Genomic DNA, 16,792 nt, shown 5'->3' on the forward strand with positions numbered 1-16,792 from the left:
AAAGCATATGTTTACTGATCAGAGTAGATGTCTGTAAAGATTAGAGTGCTTCCCAGGTGCTGTTAGTGGTAAAGAACCCGCCTGCACATGCGGGAGACGTAAGAGACACAGGTTTGATCCCTGGGTCAGGAAGATCCCCTGGAGGAGAGCATGGCAACCCACTCCAGTTTTCTTGCCTGGAGAATCCCACAGACAGAGGCGCCTGGCCAGCTACAGTCCATAGGGTTGCAAAGAGTCGGACACAACTGATGCAACTTAGCATCCATGCTTGCATGGCAAACTGTCGCATTTCATACATCTGTGAAGTGGGTACCACCTGAATCTATATAAAATGCCCTTGAGAAAAATGATATTGGTCCCTGGGGGAAAAAACTTGATAAATATTGAACAAGGCTTCCAATTACCCCTTGTGCTCTTACTAGGTTAAGTGATTCCTGTAAAGAATTATGATAACTTGAATGTTTGGGATAATAAGTTTCTTTACCATGTAGCAGAAGACTAGGTCTGAGTTTGGAGCAAACAAATCAGCACACTGGGACTCTGCACCCACGGGGTGGCAGATTCACATGCCCTTATTGTCCTTGATCATGGCATTCAGTGCTGATGACTCAGGAGCCAGAGGACTGACTACACAGCTAGCGTGTTTTTCATTCTGGTGGCAAAGTCCGAGATTCACACACTTCAGCATCTGAGTCCACACATAAAAACAACTGTAAAACACAGTCAACTGACTGTTTATTTCGAGTGTGATGTGCCACCTTGTTTAATATCTCCAAACAGTTTAAGTGGAATTTGTCCTCAACTGGAGACATCTGTGTTGCCAGTCTAGGCACCAGAGGTTCAAATCTCATTGGCCCATTTGCTTTTCCCTAGTTGAACATGCCTGCACATCACCTGAGGTTCTTGCTCTTGTTAACGTGAACACTGGTCTGCCACTACTACTGGTTCACTGACCACATTTCCAGAATGTTTTGTAGAACTGCAGTCAGCAGGCTTTACCAACAAGAATGCATGAAGGGAGGGATACATAAAGGGAGTGAGGTGAGTTCCATGAGGCCTTCTGTTCAAATCTGATAATAGTAATAATATACACCATTCATCAAGCACTGAGAGCAGACCCGGTCCAGAAGTGCTTTATATTCATTATGGCATTTAATCCTCAAAATAACACCATGTGATAGGTTATTATTATTCCATTTTACAGATTTAGAAAACACTAAATATTTAAAAGATTAAGTACTGTGCTCAGTATCTCCCAGTAAGTTATTTTGTTGTTGTGATTCAGTCATGTCCGGCTCTACGACCCCATGGACTGCAGCACTCCAGGTTTCCCTGCTTTGAATAAATTAGATGTTAATCCATCTTCTATGCTGCCTTTCCTGATACAAAGATCAAACCTAAGTTCTTTATACCCAAGAGCTTTGGATCGTGATTAGGCATATACTTTAAATAATGTTTTTGTTCATCTCCCCACAGTTACTTTGGATCCTGTAATTTGAATTGGAAACTCCACTCTGTGCCCTCTGCCATCTGGAGAGAGGGGGAAAAATGACTAAACAAACATCATATGACCAATATCTGGCTCTTTCCATGATTGGGTCACTTAGAATAACAACATTATCAACAACAAACATATGTTTAATGATTTGGTTGCTGAAAACGCCATCATGTTGCCTCCCTTACATGAGTGTAACCTACATATTTTTATGGGACAAGACTGAGGCTCTTTTAGTGAGCCTCTAATTCAAAATTTTAAAACTGTATGTGAGACCTTACTGTTGGGCAGAGGGAGTTTCCTTGCTGCAGAATCCTTAATCTGACTGGTAATTACCAAGGTTTTTCCTGGAAGCATGAAACATAATTAAAGTCAGTGAACTATGTCTAAAAGAAGGCATCTATGTGACCTGGATTTATTCAGTAATCCAAAGGAAACTGCACTTCTAAAGATATTTTTCTTTAATGACTATTACAGATTGAAAGCCGGTACTGAACTTTGAAAGGCAATACCGTCTGTGCCATGCTTCAGTATGAGCCCCTCAGCTGTAACTTTCCTTCTTGCAAAGAATACTGCCAAATTCAGATGGTTTAAGAAAGAGCTAATGATTTTGTAACTAATGTCTTTATTTTAATGGAATTAGATGTTCAAGAACAATCAAATGTCCTATTAATGAAAAGGTAGTTTTTTAAGAAAAACAGACACGTTTTCATGTAATTAAATAAGTTGACAAATAACTTACTTATATGTTCATTTCATCAATTTAAAAATCATGTAATCGTCTGGTCCTGTTCATAAACAAGGTGACTTCATCTCTCTCCCATTTTTTTTAGCTTATTGAGCTGAAAAATCATTAGCAACATGAAATGAGATATTTAAAGTCAAAACAAACACTATCATGTGCTTACAATCAGTATCCAGCATGTTACATATATGTGACTTTTAAAAGTATTATTTTTATTGTTGATCTAGTTGATTCATAATGCCATCATACTAATTCCTCAGTCCACATATTAAAATGTGTCATAGTATTTCTGTTAATAAATTGAGGCAAAATCTTAAGGAAAAAAAGTAAAAAAAATTAACCTTGAACTCCTTTTTTTCCCCATTAAATGTTAACTCTATAACCTATCATTACAACTACCTTGATATAGATTAAATATCAAAATTCTCTAATATTTGAATAAAATTTAAGATTTAGTTATATATATATATTTTATATATCACATCATGTTATATAGATGCTTCCCTTGTGGCTCAGCTGATAAAGAATCTGCCTGCAATGCAGGAGACCTGGGTTTGATCCCTGGGTTGGAAAGATCCCCTGGAGAAGGGAAAGGCTATCCAATCCAGTATTCTGGGCTGGAGAATTCCATGGACTGTATAGTCCATGAGGTCTCAAAGAGTCAGACACAACTAAGCCACTTTCACTTTTCCATAAATCCTCAGATCCATAGACATCATATATCCCAAGGGCTTGTTTGACATATTTGAATTTATAAAGAAACATATATTCTCATTCATTTTTTATTTTAAATGAGTATATTTCATGTATTTTTCTTTCATTTAAAATATGTATGGTTGTACCATACATGATGGTACAGTTCTAAGCTTGATATTGTGTACTGTGGGAAAACATCACAGACATGGTTACTGCTTATGATTTAGTCCAGTGTAACCCACAGTTCAACCATTCTCATATGTCCTTTATGATTTATACTATTTACATATGTGTACTGTTTACATACATGTATATAACTATACCATTATTAAGTTACTTTGCCTTTAAAAGTTTTTTTTAACATAAATTTCTTTTCAAAGGAAATGATCTTTACTGTAAATGAAAAGTTAGTAACCTTGCCAAAATTAAAGCTTAACTGTAAGCATACATGGAATACTATTCTTGTTTTCCCATTGGCTTAGAAGTTCTCTTCCCCTTATGGAGTGAAATGACTCCCAAAGTCTTCTGCCCTCTTCCTCTGTTGACACAGGGACCTATCATTCATATTTTTCTAATATGAGTGAAAAGGCTTCATTTGAGACTAGATTATGGGTTATATCTTGATGTTATATAGGACACATGTCCCTGCCCCCCCTACTAAAGTCATCTCATCCATGTACCATGCTTTAGAAGACTGTGTAGCCCATTGACTTGGGAGAAAATAAAATGGTATCTCTGACCTCATTCAAATGGGCTATTTTTTCATACCATTGTTAGCTCCGAGCTAAGTGTATAATTCCAGTGTTTACAGAAGTAGGAGAGTTTCAGCATTTAAGCGATAAGGTCACAAATCTACTATGTATGGAGGGAACACACACACCATACCAAAAGCATTTTAAGGTATCCATATCCTTAGTTTTATGCTTCACATTGAATATGCTCTGATTTGATCCATCTGCTTTGAACCTTTCTATATATATTATAGGTGCTGCTGTTTCAAGACCAGAATTATGGTCTTCACTATGAATACACCATCCCATCAGACCCTCCTCCAGAGAATCAGAGCTCCAAAGCACCTGAACCCCTTTTCATGTGGACACACACAGGCTGGGAAGATTGCGATGCCACATGTGGAGGAGGTGAAGGATTTTTCATTATCTATCTTTCCAAAATAGCTGTTTTCCAATTAACTGTCGACAGTTAAGACAGATCCATAACCCCTTATCTAAAATTTCAAACTCCATGAAGGATTGGAAATCGAAAGTTTTTTGAAACACATTTCATGTCTAAATGCCTGAACTATTTTGCAGCAAAATCTGGCATGAATTAAAGAAAGGCTGTTTGCAGTTGTTACATATCTCACTCAATATGATTACTCACTGCCTTGCTTTTCATCAATATTAACACTTACGGGGGGTGCCCTGTACATCATGCAGGTTGTTATATGATATTCATACACTTTTATTTTTACTTGGGACACTATGTCATTTAGAGTTCAGACAGATGAGAAGAAACCAAAAAAAAAAACATATTAAAATAAGTAACCAAAAGACTAAGTGGAGTGGATTCAAGAGAAAATAGCATGTGATGAAGAAAAGATTCACCGTAACAGGAAATGTTGAAAGAATAAAGCAGAGAAACGTGGCATTAACTGGAGACGAATATGCATCAAAGAGTTTATTGTTTTTTTAATAAGGAGAATTATACATGATTGCTTGCCAGTGTATGTTTTCTAGAACAGAACAGAACAGAAAACTAGTGATGCAAAGGAGAGAGCAAAACATTTCTGGAGTAATGTCTTAAGTTGGCAAGGTGGATGGAATAGAATAGGGCTTCAGAAAGAAGTATAGATAGCCTAGTAACAGGAGAAAAGACAGTATTTTGAACAAAATCAGTTGTTGGAAACTTACGGTGGTACTCCGTTTGATTACGGTTGATTCTATTTTTATCAAGATAGTCCATTTTTCTGAGACTAAAGGTGGAAAAGATGTTGGAATTTTGAAAAGAGAGGAAATGTGAGGTGGTCACTTAAGAGAAAAAGAAAATGAATGAAATGGTACTTGTTTTGACCATATGGTAGCACTGATGGTCCATCTGAAGTTGATGTTCATGAATTCAGCTTGACACTTATGTCAGAGTGGTACATTACCCTCCAGGTATGTGTAGCATAGAGATGTACTTGTGATGTGAGTTTCAGAATTGCCATGTGAGTATAATAAAAGGAGAATGCGTTTGACCTGAGGTTGTATGTAAGGAGCTGAAAATGATTAACCATGGAATTTAGTTGTACACAGAAAAAAGCAAAGATATGAAGGGCTTGAAAGACAGTCAAATCGTGGTAGCACTAATGAATTTTAGGACCTGGTGGGGTTAAAGAACTTTTAGAGTCAGAAGACGTTTAGACTTAAGAAGGGGGCTGGAAATACAGGAGATGGTGACAGAAATTAGAGCTGAGAGTATAGAGGGGATATGTATGTGAAGTCGCTCAGTCATGTCCGACTCTTTGCGACCCCATGGACTGTAGCCTACGAGGCTCCTCCCTCCATGGGAGCCTCCAGGCAAGAGTACTGGAGTGGGTTGCCATTTCCTTCTCCAATAGAGGGGATATAGTTATTAGTAATAACAAGACCAGGAGAGTTAGTGGCTTCAGTGAAGTGAAAGGACACATCTTTGGGATGAGAAGAGAGCCTGAAACTGAGAGTCCTTGGTGTTGAAGAATCATTCAAATGGCTATAGTAATTACAAAAAGAATTGTGTTATTGGATAGCCAACAAGGACCTATTGTATAGTACATGGAACTCTGCTCAATGTGAGGGGTGGATGAAAGGGGTGTTTGGGGGAGAATGGATACATGTATATGTATGGCTAAGTCTCTTCGCAGTTCACCTGAAACTATGACTACACTGTTAATTGCCTATACCCCAATACAAAAGTAAAAGTTCAAAAAAATTTAAAAAAGTGTATAGGGAGCAGTATTAGAAAATAGAACAATAATCCAGGAGCTTAAACTCTTAGAGTGAAAAGAGAGATTGATCCAGGGGTTGGTGTTTGGCTGCATCAAGAAGGGGACGGCACTGCATGGCCTGCCCCAAAGCTGTAGGTTTAGGAAGAAGGGGGAATGGTCTGCCTCTAGATGCGAAAGTATGGAGTGTAAGCAAGAAAATGGCCACCCCACTGGCAACCGTGGAGAAAGCGAGAAATGGTTTCTTTGGGAGACGGGAGAAAAAGGTATCGGGGACATCTAGAGTTTGAGAGACAGGGGAGTGGCTGCTTTTGCCAGAGCGCTTGGAGCTCTGGAACTCCAGGAACACACAGCCCCAGAGTAAAGGCAGTGTGGGAGGCCAGGAAGGCGAAGACTATACAGAGCAGGCTTTGCTCCTGGGGGTTATAGAGTAATTATAACAAGAGAGTTTCTAGTCACAGTTTTAAAGCTTGTAGCAGTCATCCTTGGCACAATGAAATTTTCATTGGTCATAGTTCTTCAGGGCCCCATTATCACCATGTGACTTCGATCCTGTCTCCGCTGGTCCTCTCCTGCTGATGCTCCCACGTACACCCAAATTCCTGTGCCTCCACTTCACCCATTTCTTGCTGATGCCAGGGCCCATAGCACTGAAGGGGCTCTGCTTCACATCCCCTCTCCATAAAAAAGCAAAACACAGATAGAAACAAACATTTAAAGTGAAAATTCACAGAGTTCTTTCTTCCTTAGTATAACTCAGACAAGAATGACCAGCCACCATCCCATGGTGGGTCATGAGGAAACAGCAATGAAAATGTTGCTGGTTCCTATTACTGCACCGAAAGGCAGTCATTAAAATCTGTTTACATTTGAGACTCTAGACAGGAAAATGTTTGCCCAGTGAATTTTATTATCCTCATTTTTTTTTTCAATCTGCTGTAATTGTGGTCTAGTAAAAGCTTCAGAAGTAAACATACAGAACTTGTCAGTCTTCAGTTTAAACAAGAAAATTTGGGGGGTTAATTTTTTTTTTCCCAAAATCATATAGCCTAGAATATGTTTTGTCACTTGTTAGGCTTTAAGAAATAGAAGTTCAGTATAAGTTACTTTAGGTTCAAAGTCAGAAGGGCTTTTAGATATTCTTAAGCATGACTGTGTGATTATTAATGTGAGAAAATCGAAGTGCATAGGGATTAAGTGCCTTTGCACAGTCACATGTCCAGTGGGAGTGGAGCCAGAATTAGAATCCAGAACTCCTGAGTTCAGATCCTCTTTCCTCTTTGTCATACACTTCCTTCAGGAACAGCTCAGGGATTTAGTGATTTCACCCCACAAAATATAGCATGTCCCTTAAAAAGATTACATAAAGAGATGTTTTATTTAATCTGTTAAATACAAAGTTAGCTATGTCCTTACTTTTATTTCAAACGGCTTATTTTATAAAAGTCCTAATTATAAGCAACTTCTATATGACTCGCACTTGAACAGACCTTCTCTCTCAGATCTGTTCCATTGTGTTTAGCCAACAGTTTTCAATTATCTCTGACTATGTTAATAGAATGTATATTCATTTCAGTGCCAAAATGTTTCTGGGCATTTGGATATTATTTTCCTTTGCAGTTCATAAATAAAGTAGATGGACAGGGTTTCAAGAATCGCATCATTTCTGACTCTGTTTTGTCGATTTTATAGCCAGAAAGAGCTTTGTAACCTTTCAGCATATTCATGAATTAAATGAAAGTAAGTTCAAAGCACAGAACATTGGAAACAGATTCAGGCAAAATTTATCTTCAGCAGCAAAGAATAATAATAAGACTATTCTACTTCATAGAAATATTAAGCAAAAAAGAGCAAATTATCACAGGGCAGTATACAATTTCAGTGTTTGACATAAGGTGTTTTTTTTAACACATTTTTAAGGAACTACATTCCATCAATAAGTGGGAACAATAAATGTTTTTTTTAAATACCTAGTTTCCAGTAGTTAAATTTTTATTATCATGATCTTTTATATCAGTATCTCTAACTAAGTTTTAAAATAACCCATTCAGTTCAGTTCAGTTCAGTTGCTCAGTCATGTCCGACTCTTTGCGACCCCATGAATTGCAGCACGCCAGGCCTCCCTGTTCATCACCATCTCCCAGAGTTCACTCAGACTCATGTCCATCGAGTCCGTGATGCCATCCAGCCATCTCATCCTTGGTCATCCCTTTCTCCTCCTGCCCTCAATCCCTCCCAGCATCAGAGTCTTTTCCAATGAGAAAATAACCCATTAGTGTTCCTTTATTATGTGTGTCTATTAATTTATTGATACAAGTTATTAAAAGAAAAGTCTGAGATATAAAATTTTCTTTTTTTAGAAGAAATATTACTTTAGAATATCCAGTAATGCTGATGATCTTAAGTAAATTTTTCCAGCAGTTTTTAACATGCACACTTTTCATCACAATGTTGTCAAATTCGAATCATACTCCTAGAAAACTTTGAATAGATGTATCACTTTGAACTTCAGCATTGATCATTGATATTGGTCCTTTTATTTTCAAACATCTTAAAACATATTTGTGAAGTAAATATTTACTTTGCTTTGGTGTTCTAAGATATCTAAAAAATCTTCGAAGGAATGTTTTAAATTTATTTTGGCACCTCAAAAGTACAGGTCAGTGGATAAAGGATTTTTTTTTTTAATAAAAGTTTGTTTGAAATGATCTTGATCTTCAGAGGCAGCAGCGATCTATAATTCCATAATAGCTGAAGTGTTTTTTTATGAAATCCACATTCTGCATACTACATACAGTAACTGCATTACTCTAAGTTTCATTTTTAATCTAGTAGGTGAATTAATGACATAAAACCTAGAATGAAGGCCCTCAAATTTAATAACCTGTTTTGAAATAAATGAAGAGTTAAATATGCTTTTAGAAAATCTGAACAGATACACTTTGAAAAAGGAAAAAACAAGTCAACATTCCACATTCTTCACATTAATCCAAATCCTGCTAATTTACGACATAAGCTGTTAGCCTTGCGTTGTGATATCCTCTAGCCATGGCTCTCCTTGGCAATGGCCAGAGTCCCTGGATGCACCCAAGCCTTTGGGTCCAAATTGAGGCAATATCTCAGTATACAAATGCCTGTATCTTATTAAGGGTGCTGGGTTTTTCTGTTTTTCCCTCTCACAGGCACTTTGCCTGTACCAGTGTAAATGTTATTAGCCAAAGAAAATGCACCAAAATATATGTTTGCTCTTCTCTGCATTATTTGGATTCAATAATATTTCATGTCATTTCATGTCCTACTTTCTTTACTTAATAGGAACAGTTATATTCATGTAAACTCTTTATAACTTTGAATTGTAACACCTAAATAATAATCCATTTGTTTGATTTGCTATATATAATTATTCCCCATAATTGATCATTGAGTTTGCAAATGATTTTTTTACCATTTTAGGAAACACGGTGTTGAGATGAACCTCTTACTGTGCAAGTTCTTTGGGCTTGAATTACATGTTTATATTTCATTGGTGATCCCTTTACCAATACCGACTGTACTTGTACTTTTGCTGGATAATTCAGAGATGAGTACTTTTTGTTTTTAGAGAATTTACTGTCATCCCTGGTAGGGGTTAGATAATAATAAAAGCACCATACAGAGTATGTATGGAGAGCTGTAGAAAGCCTTCCAGGGACATACATAAGTGCAGAGGCCCTGGGGTTAGCGAGAATGTTTATTAGTCAGATGCAAAATATGAGAATCAAGCTGTGGGAAATTATTTGACAAAAAAGGTAGAAGCCAGTTTGTGAAGATGTTAGGCACTCAAGATATAAAGACTAATGAATTACACACCAGATATGAAGTTGTTTGATATTCTCAATAAGAGAACAAACAGGTCTTGTCACTTATCTGGCCTCAGTTTGCCCCTCTGTAAAATGGGCCTGATATTCCCTACCCTCAGCTCCTCACACATAAGGGTGCCATGGCAGCAGACATTCAGCTTCCTTAGCCGAAAGGTGTGGTGTTAAATTAACCTCTACTGGATCTGCTTGAAGAGGAACAGTAAAAAGAAGGGAAAATGAAGCCCACATCAGTCGTTTCATCTTGTTGCTTGTTAACAGGAAAACAAAACAAAGACTCTTTCCTGTTTCTGAGACAGAGAGGCCAGACCAGTTAAAGTGTTAGGCACTCAAGTTAAATTTAACTTGAAAGTTAGGGGATACAGTTAAAATATTTGTATGTATGTAAATGACAAGATCAGTTAGGAACAATGCAGAATGTATTTTTTTTTTCATTAAAATAAAAATGTCCTATTAATGTTAAGCCCAAACCATGTGGGGAAAAATGTTTTATAGAAATGTAAAAAGAATGACTAAGAATGAAAGGACATGACATGATTTTAGAACCTGCTCAAGTTAAAAAATGTACGCTTGACAAATAAGCAGCCGTTTACATTCTACTCAGAGAAAATACCTTTTTCCTCATTTAATTATTTTTACTTTTGGCTTAGTTGCTTGCTAGTCGTTGTTAGTATAATTAAACATTATAAGAGAAAATTGTGAAGACAAATGAATACATATAGTCTCTTTCATATAGAGTTCCCCAATTTTAGTAAAAAGTTTGGAATGTACTTACCTTTCTATGGATGATATGTTGAATAAATTGGGGTCCATTCACAGCAGGAATTGCTAGTTGGCAATAACAAGGAACAAATGATTGATAGAACAATGAAAATGAGTCTCCAAGGGGTCATGCTGGGTTGAAAAAAATATCAGTCCCCAATAGTATGATATTTTCAAAACATTCTTGAAATGAAAAAAATCATCGAGATGGAGAATAGGCTAGTGGTTGCCAGGGCTTATGACTGGTGGATCATAGGGGAAGTGAGTGTGGCTCTAAAGAGTAACTGAAGGGATTCTTGGGGGATGGAAATCTTGTACATCTTGACAATATCAATGTGAGTCTTTTGGTAGTGATGCTGTAGTATAGTCTTACAAGTCACTACCATTGCGGGGAACTGGATAAAGGGTATTCAGATCCTCTTATTTCCCAAAGTAGATGTGGGTAAAAAATTATTTCAAAATTAAAAAGTAAGTTTTTTAAAAAAAAAGTTTGAAATGTCTTATAACATGTAGAGAATTTCACTTATGCGTCCTGACTCAACCTGCTCCTCAAACTATTTCCTCGTACATGATGCAGGTTTTAGAAATGTGATCTACCTGAGTGAAATAGAGTTCTATTAAAAATAGCCATTTTCTGGATTAAATACATAGCATAGAAAAAAATACACGCTTATCTCTGAGACTCGAAAAGAAGGAACGTAACATAATATCTAGTTTTTGTTAACTGTCTTCAAAGAACAAAGAATCAGTAAATAAAAATTACCCTTCCTTTTAAAATTTTGCCCAAATTTGATGATAAGATGAATTCGTAATGGTTATTGTATTTTGTTTATAATTAATTTAGAACATCAAAACAGATTTCCCCAACAATAATTTAGTGGGAATGACCCAGAGATGAAGTTAATTGCCGTAAAGCAAATAATACACTGTCAACAGCTTGCATCTACTCAAGATTCAGGCAGGAGGCCAGTTACTTCATCACTTTTCTGTTCGTCCCTGGGTTCCACAGTATTGGATGCATTGTAAATACTGCTATTAGATGCTAGAATGGAAATTTCCTGTGTTGGCTGGGACATAAAAATATATAAAAGAAAAAAATCAAACAATAACATTTCCATATGGCCTTAGGATCCTGGTTGTATTTTCATAGGCATAATATGACTAGCTGAGCATTAGATTTTTTTTCCCCCTTGATTCTTTTGTTTTTGTTCAATGAAATTTTTTTAAAGTAGGGCTAAACCCTCTTCTGTCTGCCAAAAAACTTACGATGTGAGCTTATTTGCTACAGTGTGGATGGAAATGTCCCAGTTCTTATTCACACAGCTTCGTATTTTGTTAGAACACCAGTAAGGCACTCCATGTATTGTGCCGATACCTGTATCTGTTCTGATACATCAGTACTTGAAAGATTTTTGTCATTAGCTCAGTATGTCACCTCTGGGCCAGCATAACTAAAGTTAGACGCTTTCTAAGTAAAGGAAAAAATGCAGTATAATTAGCTCTGAGTTATTCATTCCGTGACTACAGTGAATTTCAGCAAAAGCTTTCTGGATATTGTCTGTTTGTCATCCTTCTGTGCTGTGGTTGTGAAAAGCATTAAATTTAAATTAATTTAGACAACTCCATCTATTCTGTAAAAGAGTGCCTTATGACTATGAGGTTTTAGATTAGATTTTAAAACAAATATGTCAAAAAAAAAGCAACATTTATTTTAATCCTGCTTTTAGGTAAGCATCATTGTCATGTAGAAATAATACATACATATGCTAGCATTATTCAAAATTTGTGTACTGTCTATTCATTATATGGGTCAGGTCATAAAAGAGCACCTGAAGCATACGGAAACTAGGCAGATATTGACCAAAAATCTCCTGAGTTCTCACATTTAGGTAACTGCTACCTAGTAAGGCTGGTTTTCTCTGTGAAGAAAATGTAAAACTGTAAGTCATTTCTGCTTCTCTGAGTTTCCTAATTATTATTGCATGACAGTCATAGGACCCTAACTAATGGGCCTTTCAATAGTGACACAAAGACTTGTGATTTTTTTTTTCTTAATCCTTCCTGACCTGTCTGGCTTTACAGTTATTGACTGATTTAATTATTTTTATAGGGTCAAGCAAGTTACATTAGATTATTAAATCCTATATAGATATTTAGACTGTTTTAGGAAAACAGAATCAGCACATATGTAGTTGGCTTTTTCAGTGTAAGATGAAATAATATAAGTGTTGTCAAGTAAGAGTGCTTACGAGGTTCTGAGCAAAATGAGTATCACATACAAATAGTCATTTTTACCTCTTATAATCAAACTTCATCTTACCAGAGAAAGGAAAAAAGCCCATTTTCTGAAATCTTGTGAAAAATGGGAAAACTGCCTTGGTTTTTCTTAGAGAACAGGATAATCATTAGGGAATGAGTATTTCTTGCATTCTTGAGTTCTTTACCAAAAGTGACAAAAAAGATTTTAGTTATACTCAAAATAAGCTTACCTCCTAAAACTTACCCCCGATGGTGTACAGCCAGATGATAGAATGTTCACACGTTTATATGAGTGTTTATGTGCTTTTGTGACAGCACAGAGACTTTATAAAAATACAGCTTTCCACCACTGAATGCTAAAAGATGATACAGTCCTTTATAAGTGTCTTTAATTAATGTCTTATCAACTTATGCTACCATAATCTTTTTGTACTATAAAGCTTGCCATTTAGTTGCTAACAATTAAAAAAATTATTATTCATCTTACTTAAGGCTAGAGATACATTTTGTTTTGCAAATTATAAATAATATCATCTTCATTGATCTAATCTAAAATTTGTATAAAATATGAAAAGTACAAGCCTAAGAATACCTCCTAAATCCATCACATAGAGGCCTATAATAACAATTCTTTCTATGTTTATTTGCTCTTTTCAGGAGAAAGGAAAACAACAGTGTCTTGCACAAAAATCATGAACAAAAATATCAGCATTGTGGATAACAAGAAATGCAAGTACTTAACAAAGCCGGAGCCTCAGATTCGCAAGTGCAATGAGCAGCCATGCCAAACAAGGTAAGCCTGTCTCCCCACTCAGTAAAGAATCACAGGTTCTTAAAAGCAGTGCAGTGTGTTGTGTACCAAAATGAAAGGCTTTAAATAAGCAAGTTCTAAGAAAGGAGAAGGCAATGGCACCCCGCTCCAGTACTCTAGCCTGGAAAATCCCATGGACGGGAGAACCTGGTAGGCTGCAGTCCATGGGGTCCCTAGGAGTCAGACACGACTGAGCGACTTCACTTTCACTTTCATGCATTGGAGAAGGAAATGGCAACCCACTCCAGTGTTCTTGCCTGGAGAATCCCAGGGACGGAGGAGCCTGGTGGGCTGCCGTCTATGGGGTCGCACAGAGTCGGACACGACTGAAGCGACTTAGCAGCAGCAAGAAAGGTGCGTAATCAACTCTAGGGATCAAGTGTTGGAGAAGCAAGGCTAGGCTTGATGTCCACTCTATCTGTTGTTCACAGTGTGAAAACAACTCCTAACTGAATAAGGAAGGAGTAGTTAAAATTATTTGGTAACCTGTTGGTCACCTCTTCAGAAATCTGATTATCTGGCTGAATTCAACTACTCATTCCTAAATTCTCCAAAATGGTATGTTAGGACCTGCCAGTGATGATATAAACCAAAGTGGGACTGACCAGGAGCCAGTCCCTGACACAACAATGAGAGCATTTGGTCCTTCCGGCCCCCAAGTTTAGATTCTCACTTCTTTGCCCCAGAGACAAACTGTTTGATTCTTGATCTCTGATCACCAGATTCCTGACCTGGGTCCAAGTTATTAGAAAATTGGTTCCTTTGGTCCCCTGTGACTTTCTCAGTGAGTAATAAGCAGCAAAGCAGGCAAGAAACCCATGAGTAGGGGATAGAACAGCCCATGCTGAGCAGCTTAAAGTGATGTAGAAGGAAGGATACCCCTTAGTAACCAGCAGAGATGGGTGAATGGAACCTAAGCATGATTTTGGAGCAGGCTCACAGCAAGGCTGTGCAGAATGGTTTCTGGCACTGGGCTCCTGAAAAATCACTGTGCTCTCATATAAAAATTGATGTTGGGCTTGAGTGGGACTTGGCCCCAGTGTCATTTGTCCTCACAGCTTTGAAGGATAGAGTGACAAAAAGAGTCTGAGGCCGGCTTGATTTCTCTAGAATCTGGAGAGAGAGACTTTTATTCTATCCTGACACTCAGAGATGTGTTGAAGCTCAGTGAGTTAGGGTGTATGCATGAGTTCTTAGGGAATCAAACGATTGATCTCCGGTGCAGTAGTTTCCGCAGTGGAGTCACAGTAAATGTATATATCCCACAACTCAGACATTCAGAGAACTCGTAGCTCTGGGGCGCTCTCTAAGATAAGCTTCCTCGTGACCTTCCGCCACAATGTATGGGGAGCTAAAGGAGAAGGAGCAGGAGGGCTGCCAATTAACTATATTTAGGCTTTTTCTGTCTTCAGTAATCTCTCTGGGAATTAGTGTCACACAGGCTCATGCTTAGTTCTTCTGGTTTCTCTTTTCCCCTCCACCTTCCCCCATCAGATGTAGCACCGCATCCGAGTTCCCTCTGTTTCTGGCTTATTGCAAAACTATCCATATCTGGCTCATGCTATGTTAATGAGGGAGAAGGCAATGGCACCCCACTCCAGTACTCTTGCCTGGAAAATCCCATGGACGGAGATGCCTGGAAGGCTGCAGTCCATGGGGTCGCTGAGGGTCGGACACGACTTAGCGACTTCACTTTCACTTTTCGCTTTCATGCATTGGAGAAGGAAATGGCAACCCACTCCAGTGTTCTTGCCTGGAGAATCCCAGGGATGGGGGAGCCTGGTGGGCTGCCGTCTATGGGGTCGCACAGAGTCGGACACGACTGAAGCGACTTAGCAGCAGCATGTTAATGAGAGCTTAAAATAATTTGGATAATCTTGTCTTCCTCTACAAAGCTGAAATTTCAAGACTTGCTTTTCTGTAGACTCAGTATATTTAAGGTATCAAAAGCTGATTACTACTTTTTCTTTCCTTTGCATTCATGCTCTAACAGTCCTACCCTCCTCCCTGACAGGGAAAAACATGCTCCTAAAGAATAGAATATTAATATGTAAAAGAATATCCAAAAGGAAAAAGTATACTCAAGTACTTCAGTAATGCTTAACAGTCCCTTTGCTCCAGCCAGACTATATTCTTTTTATCCTAACTCTGTGGGTGAACCAATTAAGTGTTTTTGTAAGGCAGGATACTAATCAACAGAAAGGGTGACCTAGGGAAATATTGTCGCCTAGAGTCAGGTCCTTGGTTCTTTTTCATTCGTTGCTAAGCAGATAGACACAGAAGCTGAATTTTTAGCTTTTGCCTTGTCAGCTAAAGAACTTATATTATTACTATTCCTAAGAATTATCTTTTTTGTTTTCATCCCTTTTAATAGACATCAAATGCTAATTTACCTTGTGTTAAATAATTTATTAAAATGTTTCAAAACAGCATTTGTTTTATATACCATATAGCTTTCCCATCTGTGTCAAAGAGCAGTGGCTTTTTCTGGTCTGTCAGGAACATTGAATGAACTGGATTTGAGGACTCTAGGACATTTTGTCACTTCCATACTGGGTCTGTGAAGAATCGGAGTGTAAAGTACAGGCCAGTTATTGTTCATTCACTGACCTCAGGTATCTTGGGGGAAAATGCCTTGGTAATGACTTGGTAAAATGAATGGTTTTAAAAGGCCAGTACATTTCTGAGTGAAAAATTTTTTCAGCTGGAGACTGGAATCTCTCTTTTTGTTAGAGATTATTGTCTACTTTCCCTTGGAAAAGGAGGTGGTGTATTTTAACCACCAGGAAGCAATGTCAGTGAGGTTAACCAAAATATTGAACAGCAATAAATGGATGAGGCAGTTATGAGAAGTCATCACAGGAAAACTTGCCAAGACTTATTACCATAGGACAAGTTTCATTCCTCTTGCTTTTTTTCCCCCACTGTGGTGAGAAACATTCTAATTACTATTGACATTTATTGAAAAAGTCACCAAATAGCCTGATGTAACCTTGTGCACCATATAGAAAATACACTGATGCACTAGCTGTGTAAGCAGTCGTCTTGCAGATAAGAAAATGAGATCATTCCAAATTGGATGAATTATAACATACAAAATGTTTCCCTTCACTACAGTGTGTTGCAGATTTTTGTCTTTAGTTTTCAGCAGTTTTCCAAGGAATGAAAAAAAGTGACTTTTTATTGTTGCACTATGGATCTCTAA

General features: G+C 37.6%; 1 protein-coding gene across 1 annotated transcript in view; it reads left to right on the forward strand.

Annotated features, from left to right (window-relative positions):
* The window catches only part of ADAMTS19 (ADAM metallopeptidase with thrombospondin type 1 motif 19), a 265,491-nt gene that overhangs the window by 214,020 nt on the left and 34,679 nt on the right, over nt 1-16,792 (forward strand). The window contains exons 18-19 of the mRNA XM_040241768.1: nt 3,922-4,075; nt 13,434-13,569. Coding sequence (XP_040097702.1) covers nt 3,922-4,075; nt 13,434-13,569 — 290 coding nt within the window. The remainder of the gene's footprint in view (nt 1-3,921; nt 4,076-13,433; nt 13,570-16,792) is intronic.

The sequence above is a fragment of the Oryx dammah genome, unplaced genomic scaffold (genome assembly GCF_014754425.2).
Source record: "Oryx dammah isolate SB20612 unplaced genomic scaffold, SCBI_Odam_1.1 HiC_scaffold_5, whole genome shotgun sequence".
Classification (NCBI taxonomy): domain Eukaryota; kingdom Metazoa; phylum Chordata; class Mammalia; order Artiodactyla; family Bovidae; genus Oryx; species Oryx dammah.